At 43.2% G+C, this 10,298-nt stretch overlaps 2 protein-coding genes across 2 annotated transcripts in view; one reads left to right on the top strand and one right to left on the bottom strand.

Annotated features, from left to right (window-relative positions):
• The window catches only part of ippk (inositol 1,3,4,5,6-pentakisphosphate 2-kinase), a 19,275-nt gene extending 14,684 nt beyond the window's left edge, over nucleotides 1-4,591 (top strand). The window contains exons 13-14 of the mRNA XM_019263918.2: nucleotides 287-378; nucleotides 1,079-4,591. Coding sequence (XP_019119463.1) covers nucleotides 287-378; nucleotides 1,079-1,322 — 336 coding nt within the window. The 3' untranslated portion in view covers nucleotides 1,323-4,591. The remainder of the gene's footprint in view (nucleotides 1-286; nucleotides 379-1,078) is intronic.
• cenpp (centromere protein P) overlaps nucleotides 3,229-10,298 on the bottom strand; it is a 93,547-nt gene continuing 86,477 nt past the window's right edge. Inside the window, exons 8-10 of the mRNA XM_027279176.1 lie at nucleotides 5,993-6,072; nucleotides 5,820-5,911; nucleotides 3,229-4,789 (exon numbers count right to left, since the gene is read on the bottom strand). Of these exons, the coding sequence (XP_027134977.1) occupies nucleotides 4,659-4,789; nucleotides 5,820-5,911; nucleotides 5,993-6,072 (303 nt within the window). The 3' untranslated portion in view covers nucleotides 3,229-4,658. The remainder of the gene's footprint in view (nucleotides 4,790-5,819; nucleotides 5,912-5,992; nucleotides 6,073-10,298) is intronic.

The raw sequence follows: 10,298 nt of genomic DNA on the forward strand, positions 1-10,298 counted from the left end.
CTCAAAGCCTCACACTGAAAGGTGGAAGTAACGTGCCACTGGCTGTTTATTTATTTTGTAAATCAGTTTTACTTCATTTTTATTATTCTGTGCACTGTAGAAGACTGAAAACTATAAAAGAACACGAACAATATACAAACAAATAAAGCAAAATATGATTTTATATTTTAAATTCTTCTCCTTTCTGAATATATCCGCATGTGTGGTTCCCATGTATGCCACCACATAATACTGTCTCTGCCTCAAGATGGCAGTGTGTCTCACTGCTTGTGTGTTTTGACTTCAGGTCCATCAGTACCGCGTCGCCATGACGGCCAAGGATTGCTCCATCATGGTTGCCCTGGTGCCGAGCAGTGAGAAAGAGGAGGACGATGAAGGGTAAGATGAGCAGGAAGCTGAACGACAGTGAGACGTAAACGTGTTCAGGCTCAAAGATCAAATGTGACAAATAAAACATTTCCGTCTTCTTCCTCCACTCCACATGGTGACTTTCAATGCTGCGCTAAACACAATAACGAACAGTTGTAAACTATCAAGTGTCCACTGCGCTGTCTGCTCTCACCAGTTTAAAGCCGTCCAGAGTTACGAGCGAGTTCGGCCTCGTCTCTGCGATGTCACACGCTCCATACTCTGCAGGCTGGTTTGGCGCCGTTAGCTCCTCCATCTTATTGTGGAGAGATCCTGCGTTCCCCATGAGAACAGGAAAGTCGTACGGAGAGGTTTACCATGAAGCTGTCTGAAGTTAAACGTCACAGCTTGATACTCTGGATGAAGCTCCTTCAGTGTGAAGATTTGCTGCTGTTAGATGAATGCAAACTGAATATTTTGATTTAGACACAGAATAAACCATTAATCGATGTTAAAAATAAGTGTTGCAGCATTAATTTGTCATCCATTTGAGGGAAACTTCTTGATGATGACCTTTTTAGAAATTGACAAAAGTAAAATCATTTTTGGGAATCGATCTGCAGTACCAGATAAAATCCAACAGGTGGAGACATACGTCTGTTCCACTGTTCATTAATTCTCCTCTCCTCTCCTCTCCTCTTCCTCTCCTCTCCTCTTCCTCTCCCTGCAGTCAGAGGCAGCTCAGGGACTTCCTCTCCTCCAGACCTCCTGCTTTCTCTTACTCTGTCTCCATCTTGGATCTGGACCCGAAGCCGTTCGACAGCATCCCTCGCCAGCTGCGCCTGGACCAGAAGATCGTCTCCTGCTACCTGAGGACCGGCGGTGCCTTGCCAAAGGGCTCTCTGCCGTCGCTGCCCGGCATCTTCACGGCTGCAGAGAGAGAGGACTGCACGCTGCTCTTCCACCCCGTGTGAAAGGCTGACGAAGCGGAGGGGAGACGCCATGTCGACACAGAGGTCTAGAATCACTTAAAGCAGAGCTGTCAAAGACTTTTACTGCGGCACTTTCTCACGCTGACGGCCATCAGCTCCCGCTGCTGCTCAGCAACATTTAAAATCTCCAGGAAGTCGCCAGACGTTTGAGCGACTTCCAGATATTTCTGTTACTGATTCTAGAGTTGTGTCGTCCTCGTGGTGGCGACCGGCTTCTCGCTCCCGTCAGGAGGTTGAATCCCGACGTCGCCGCTCCGACCTGTCGTATTTATTAGAAAACTCACAGGGAGGTTTGTTCTTTCCCCTTCGGGCGCCGCGACCTCGGCTTGACCTCCTTACGGGATGTTTGCGGGCTGTTTGTTCTCGGAGGCGAAGTGAGGGAGGAGGGTGAAAGTGAAAGTACAGGAAAGGAGGTCGTGGAGGTGCGACGTATGTATGATGTCATATCCTGAATGTAGGCGGGGGGTCTCTGACGGAGGTCGGATTGTGCTCTGTGAGGCATCGCCATAGTAACAGAAGCAGGGAGGAGGGGCGTGGAGGGTGTTTCAGTTCTCTGCTGGACTCCACGGAGGTTTCATCACATCACAACTCTTAATTAATTAATTAGATGAGATGTATCGAAAACCAGAGCGGCGCTTCGCCTCCTCGCTTCTGTTCAGTCGGTTTTTGGATGTTAACGTTCTCTCATCAGACATTTGTGCCGAAATGTTTAAAGATTTTTTTAGTTTTTCCTCGATCAGGGAGGTTGAGTGTCACTAAAAGGGTCAGCTCACCCAAGTTTATTTAAGTTTTGAGATTTCTGCCTCTTCTGAAATCCGACGAAGATAATCCACAGAAGATACTGTAGTTTTACAATAGGAAACTTTTCATTTGAAGGAAAATCCAGTTTATGAAACGTTCTTAAAGGTCCAGTGTGTCAGATTTATGATGGCTGGAATGAAATACTCATTAGTACGTACAAACCAAACTGACCTAGAGTTTTTCTTACATGTTTGGAAGGAGAGGGTGAGACGTGAGAAAGACGGTGAGCCTTAAAAACTCGGCTCACCCTCATTTGTTTCACAGCAGAGGCAGAAACCTCAGACACCCTTTAAACCTGACAAAGAACCAACAGCACTGTTATAAACTAACGTTCATTCAGACGAGCGAGGCAGTCCCAGCACCAACAATTAACACGTTGTTGAATTAACGCCTCTCTAACAGCGTCAGCACTAACACAGAGTTCTCTATATCAGTGACAGAGCTGTTGTATCGTCTGTCCATCGTTGGGTAAACGGACCTTTAGAGGTCCGGCTGGGATCTCTGACGAAGCCGCTCTCGTCGGGTTCACGTGAAGTCGTTTGTGTCGCTAAAAGCACATGTTAACTCTTATCGTCGTTAGAATAATTCAGCGTGTTTAGTTCAGTCTAACATTACCTCGTCGACTAACCCGGGTTGGATAAGGTACAGTTACATCACGCTCCGTGTCCCGTTCACAATCGAACCACCAAGTTTAACGTTTCCCGTCGACTCACAGGTCAGAGTTCACCTTTGACCTGTGAGTTCACACAGTGAGCCGGGGTGAAGCAGAACGGGGGGGCGCTTCATGTCTTCACCTGAGCGTCCCCGAGATCGATCTGACCCACCAGAGCAAGGGCTGCTGGGTAACAGAGCAACAAGCCGAGCTTCACGCCGCCGCTGGTTCTCCTTTTTTGGTGCCACAAGTGGCTTGTTGTGTGTTTGTGGTGAGTGTGTGTGTGTGTGTGTGTGTGTTGAGAAAACCTTGTTACAGGCTGCGTTCACTTCAGCTCCATTCAGACTGACGTCAGGTCAGTTTTGGAGCCGCTGTGGACGCAGCTGTGAACTCTCAGTACCTCGAACTCGTGTCGGCTCAAACTGGGTCGTCTGATGTTTGAAAGGAAAAAAAAAAAAAAGATGTGTTCAAGAGCGCTGGGATGTTTGAGGACGGTGAGACTTTCTTTGTTACGATCAGCAGACGATGTTTGTGCTCGGATCATCGTCCTCTCAAACCAGCAGCGCTCACGGAGGCTTCAGATAAAACTGGTAACACTTGACTTCAGTTCCTCTGTTTACAGCGTCCACTCTCCACCCCTCCAACGTCTAAAGTCAACTCACACTACACGACTGAAACTCAAACTCTGAGTGTTTTCTGGAAACCCGTCAGCTGCTGCCTCGTCTATCAGGAGCAGTTCTGTTAAATCCAAACACTAAAACAAAACAAAACAGACAGATTTAACTCTTTGAATCAGAACACCGACTCTCATAACTGCACACAGTTTGACCCTTTAAAGGCTGGAGAGTGGACGGCAGCTGAACTGAACCAACCACTGATCGTTCTAACTGTTGAACTGAAGACGCGGCAGGCAGCACGGCGGGAGAGCGGAGGCTCATGGGAGTCGGATAGCTCTCTGTTGAAGAGTTGACGTCTCTCTGACGTTTTAAAAACAACAACACGCAACCGCAACGACTCAGATTTCATAAATCTTGTCAGTGTGGTCACGAGAAAACAGCCACAGTTTGTGCGTCATTAAGTCACAGAGATAAAGACGGCTGTATGAAGGCAGCGCTGGTCGTATCACGGTTAAAAACATTAAATTAGTGTTTGGTGTCCATCTGTTAGTCTGATAACTGTCATCTCAGACAAAGACCAAAGAAAAACAAACGAGTTATGATGAATGTAAATATGAAATAGTTTAAATACAGACAAATATGTAAAGTTCTTATTTTTTAGTTGACTCAACTCAAGGTTCACTTACTGCTTCGTTGTGAAGCGTCCATCATGGACTTCATCAGTAGACTGAGTTAGTTGTTGACTCCAGCCAGCGTCTTTCCACGTTTATAAAAACCATATTTGTTATTTTACATAAAGAACCTTCAAGGATCCTGGAAATCTCTTCAAGGCGGCTGTCGGTTACTGTTGTTCAGATATTTAAAGGTGAGAAACTTTTCTCCGTCGTCAGAGAGACGAAGCTCCGACAGGTGAGCTGTCGTCTGATTGGTCGTCTGCCTCCGCCCGCTGCCTGAGCGTCGGCCTACAGAAACATCACAGCACTGTGATACCTACAGACTTCTAATAACTGCGTGTGTGTACATAGCTGAGAGAAGAAAACTATTTGAGAATACAAAGGCGACACTGCTGTCTGGCATTTTGTATTTAAATTATTTATTTTTGTAGATTTTGACTGAGCTCTGCTGTCACAGCCGTCACAGTCGTGCTCTTTCTATTGAATAAAGATTTCTAAGAGACTAAACCGCCGCTGTGTGTGTTTGTTTGAGTCCATCAATAAACCATGAATGTGTTTCTATGGTGACCTGCAGTTATGAGTCCTGTGACAGGCTGACCGCCCTGATGACCGACTCCAGAGCAGCCTCAGCTCCCAGAATCCTCAGCAGGCTCTGAAAGGCCTCCACGGCGCCGCCTACAGGCTGAGACGGGAACAACTGCAGAGCTGCAGAGATGGAAACAAAACAGTGTTTTATTTTGTGGGTCTGCAATTTCTAAAATATTTAGTACAGCTTCATCTTCAACTATAAATCCAAATTATGCTGCAGCGATTAGTCTTTTAGTGAACTGTTTTAGTCACTTTCCAAGTAAAAACACCAAAGATCTGAAGTGCTCATCATCAAACTGATAAATCTGAATTCAGACCTGGGCTGTTAGAAACACTCGTTTTACTTTGAGCAGTTCATGAAAATAATAAGTTGTAGCTTTAACTGTGAGTCTTTGTTTCAGCACTCAGCAGACAAACATACGATTCAACAAATAAAATAATATCTACTGGATATTTGAGATTTAAACTGAGCTTTAATTTTAACATAATTCCCAGTCTACAGTCTAAAATGATCCAACACAACAACTCTGCCATAAATTCAACTTTCATGAAGCTCATAATGTTTCAGGTTTTGCATTATACTGAGAGAGGAGTTTCTAATATTTTGGCTCTCGTATGTAAATTTGGTAGCAAAAATATTAGAAACACTTCCAACAACAGCAGCTCTATTATAAACATAAAGTTAAAGCATTCCCTCTGACAGTGTCGACAGAAACTTATGAATTTATGGCAGAGTCTCTGTACAAGTGTACCTAATGAACTGATGGTCTGAGTGTATATATACAAAAATACAAACAGACTATTACATTATTTTTCAGTGGAAAATCAGAGTCTGGTTTAAATTTGTCGGAGCAGAAATGTTTGGTTGCTTTGATCAACAAAATACAGTGCGAGGAAAACGTCCTGCAGAACTACAACATCCTTATTTAATCTAACTTTTGATTCACAGACAGAAATATTTAGTTTTAAAAAGACACATCTGAGTGAAAGATAAGCAATAATAATTATAATGATGATAATAATAATCCAGGACAATATTTACTGTTGAATTTACAGCAGATAGTTTGATTAAAATGTGATTTATGTGAAATTTATTTATTTCAGTTGAGCAGCTACACCAGTAACATCCTGTGTGTTTGAGTCTCACCTTGCTCAGGGATCTTTGTCACCAGGTCGATCTTCGGAGTGACTTCGCCCTCTCTGGAAACTTCGACCGACCAATGAACGAACAGGACGCAGCTACAGACAGACAGTCAGAGGTCAGAGGTCAGCAGAGGTCGACTTTACAGAGTTCAGAGATCAGAGTCAGTGTGTGTTTACCCAGGAAGCTCAGGATGGTTCAGGGTCATCACTTCTGACCTGCAGCCTCCAGGAAGAGAGACAACAGATGGATACTTCTCCTGCAGAGACACAGAAATATTTCAGTCAGTTTGGCCGTGGGACGTGGACTGACCGGTCCTGAAGGGCTGAGAGGAGGAAGCAGAGCTCAGCTGCAGTTTCAAGTCTCACACAGCGATACAGCATGAACATGTACAACATCTGAGACAATAAATACCAAATATTTTCACATAAACATGGAAATAGCCAGAAAGTTTGAAGAAACATTTAAGAACGTTGAGACACATATGTTGAAATATTTATCTACTATTTGGTTGCTTCTCCTCTTTGACATCAAAAATAATTCAAAGGTCGGCAGTCAAAACAAATATTAACACAGAAACTAACAAACTTAACACAATATCCCAACTTTTACTTTTATTAATAGATGATAAATAAATGTACGAACTTGTTTGGATAAAATCTGCAAATTATTTAATGTTTCCAAATATCTGATTGAGATTCTGGAACATCTCTGTCTGTCTGTCACAATTATTTTTATTATAATGTAAATATTTATCATAAAAAGCTTAATAGAGAGCAGGAATATATAAAAAAAAAAATAAAGACATTTTTGTGTCAGGCTTGTTTTCTTCAGCATTCATGAGCTGGAGGATACGTATCTTAAAGATTTCGCTTGTTTCAGTCTCGTTACGTATAAAAATAAAAGATGAGTTAGACTTTATTAATCCTTGTTAGAGCAGCTCACAAAGTACAAGGTGGATAAGAAAAGTACTCTGAGATACATTTTCTGTAACCGCTCATCCCGTCAGGCCAATCTAAAGTCACCAATTAACCTGCGTGTGTTTGGACTCTGGGAGGAACCTGGAGTACCCGGAGAGAACTGTCCATTCCTGCTGTTTTCCACCATTTTCAGGTTATCCTGTAGGGGGCGCTACAACCTCTTTTTAGTGACCTGAACATTGGGCTTCATCGCTCTGTGATACACATGATCACAGAGCGTTTGTACACTAAACTGAACTGTACTACTGACTGAAGAGGAAGTGAATATCTGGAGCGTGAGGTCATGTTGATGATAAATGAACTTTATTAAAGAAACAGCAGCAGAACATTTCGTGAATTTAAGTGTGAAGTGAAATCTGATCTGATAATAAACTATAAATATGATTTCACTGAGGAGACTCACACTGTTTCAGTCACTGGAGGTGTGTCCAACAGGTGTGTGTGTGTGTGTTTATAATCAGAACCAGACTGCTGCTAAGTTTCTGTACCGGTCCAGATCAGGTCAGAAGCAGCTTTATTTGTCTCGTGCTGCATCTTTTCCAAGCAGGCTGTCACAGTTTGTTCATCTCACGTCGTCGTCGTTTGTCCTTGAGGAACAAACTTTCTCTCATACGAACAAAAGAAGAATAAAAACATCTGCTCACATTCATCAGAGTTTACAGAGAAACAAACTTCATGTCGGATGACTCCACCTCTACAGTAACGTACAACGAGACCACGTCCACGATAAACACACCAAACCTGAACACACTCTCTGTCCTGATCAGAATCTGTCATTTTGTCTTTATTCAGCATCTTTAAACTGTCCTCATCACACACGCACAAACCTGCCTGATTTCTAATTTTGTCATTTTAACGAGATATAAAACTGCCAGGAAGTCAAACCACAAAATAAATGACACAGGCACCCATAGACCTTCAGTCATTATCACTCAAACTATTATTGTAAAACAATTCTGGGGAGTAAAAAAATGTTCTTTGTGTTTCTGCACATAAATATAAAAGAAAAACGCCAGAAATAAAACAATAAAACTGTTTACGTGTGAACTCGATGGAAGTCTGTGAGAGTGCCACATCGACACCTTCAACAGGTTTTCTCAGCTCGTCTCTAAATAAAAGTATTATTAATAATTAAGACCCTGACACATCACAGTATTATTAACCCACACAGGTCTGTTAACAGTTAAATTCACACAGCTCACTGTAAATGTCAGACAAGCTGAGACAGAGTCCGCAGTGGATCTGATGGACCTGCAGAGTCTTGTTCTCGTAATGTTTTTCGACCTTCTGTCGGTGTTAAAGAGCCGACACATTAATTATCAGTTAAAAAGATGACGTCAGTCTGTGTGACAGCGAAGAGGAAAACTTCCCGTTACCTCGAACTCTCTCTGCTGTCGAACACTTTAAATGTCACACAGGTGTCGATCTGTGCTGACATGGACTTCCCTCAATGCGGACGAGCCAATCAGAGGAACAGAGCTGCTTTTAATGATTGTCAAAATGTTCATTCTCTGTTTGTCTTTGACTAAAAACTGCAGTACCTCAAACGTCCACTTGAGGCTGGCTCCAGAAGTGAGTCAGTCTCCATAAGTCCCCATGTTCAAATGTCCAACTTCACAGCAGAAATAAACATGTTTACAGCCTGGTACAAAAAACAGTTTTGGTCTCTGTAGCTAATTTCCCCGTTCATGACAACTGTACTGAGGGTGAATTTATATACAACTCACCTGTTCACATTATATTAAGACTTAAAGTTATGCAGGATTAAGAGCGTGGATGCTTTGATTGACAGGTGGGTGTCGTTACAGATGACTTGTGTCATTTTGCCTATAGTCCACGTCCACACTGATATTTAGATAAACCAGGAGGCATAAGAAGTTCTCACATATGGGACCTTTAATTGTGTAGCTCAGCTGAGATCAGTCTTTCTGCTCGACGTTGAAGTGAGATGTTTGGTCTTGCGTGACCTCTGATCTCTGAGTAAACGTCACCTCCTCCGAGAGCTTCCAGTTATTTTTCCAGCACAGACCTCGAGCAGTGTTTCATACTCGTCTTTCTAAAAAACCTCCTCCTGTTTTTGTCCTTTTCTCCGCGTGTGAATGATGACATGTGAATAATATTTAACTTCTGTGTCTTTCTGCAGCACGTCGGCGTGTCTGTCTTCCTTCAAACAGGAAGACAGATGTCTGACCTGTCTCTCTCTCTCTCTCTCCTTCACTCTCTCTCTCTCTTTATCCCAGCTGCAGTACAAATCCTGGCTGCTCTGTTAGCCTGCTCTGCTCCACGTTCAGAGACTCACCAAGAACAAGACACACACACACTTACAGCATCATCACACAGCGACACACACACACACACATACACACACACACCTCTCCTGGAGCTCCTGCAGAACCAGAGGAGGAGGAAAGAGGGTGGAAGAATTTGGCCTCGAGTCGTGCAACCGCCTTTAAGCTGCTGGTAAAGTAGAGTTAATGTCTGTCTGTCTGTATGTCTGTCTGTCCTCAGCTCCTCCCCTCTGTCTATCTATCTATCTGTCTGTCTGTCTTACGGTGATTTGTAAACAGTTGTTTCAGTTGCTGTAGAAAATCTTTTTCACAGATCCACACGAACAAAAAAAAAAAAAAAACAACTCGTGACTTGCAGGATCTGAACAAAACCTGATGTGGACGCAACCCAGATTTAAACCAGGACGGACTTTAAGGAACCAGATTCTTTAACTGTGCACGTCCTGGTTCTGATGCAGCACTCCTCACAGCTCACTGATGATTTCTGTTGTTGTTTAAGAACATCAGAAATAATCTGTGAGGAGATTCGAAGGAGTGCCAGATCATTTTTATTCCGGTTTTACACTGAAAAACAAACCTGATTTTCACTGAACTTTGATTTTTTCTGCCTTGGTTCCACTAGTTTGGAGTCATTTCTCAGTTATTACAATAAAAACACGGGTAACGTGTACGTTAAGTGAAGAAAAACCTACTCAGTCACCTGTATTTGAGGTGTTGAAACAGATTCACGGCGGTGAACAGACCTGAACCTGATTCTCACCTGTATTAATGAGTGCTACTCCCAAATCTGAGACCCGACCCAAAGATCTGAAGCTTTACAAAAGAAAATGACCTGCACGATTCATGCCGGTCATTGGACGCAGTCAGAAAACGTCAGGCGAGTCGGTCAGCGCTGGTTCTTTGAGGTCAGCTTGGCCCTACGAGACGCAACTTGTATTTAACTGTACGAGTACATGTGACTGTCTGGTTCTGCTTTTGTTTCCACCGCCCGCTCTGAGGACGAGTTCCTGGAAGCGAATCAGGAGATCTAGGTACTGTCGATCAGATGAGAGGCAACATCACAACAAAGACGATAAACACACAAGAGTAACTACATTTTACAGCAAACATGTAAACATGTGAGTGTGTCACGGCTGTTTGTGGAGCTGGAGTCGGTGGTTAGAAACCAAAAAGGTGGACAGAGTTGATCATCTAAAAAGAAAAATAAAGATCAGAGA

This window comes from Larimichthys crocea, chromosome VI (assembly GCF_000972845.2).
Source record: "Larimichthys crocea isolate SSNF chromosome VI, L_crocea_2.0, whole genome shotgun sequence".
In the NCBI taxonomy this organism is placed as follows: domain Eukaryota; kingdom Metazoa; phylum Chordata; class Actinopteri; family Sciaenidae; genus Larimichthys; species Larimichthys crocea.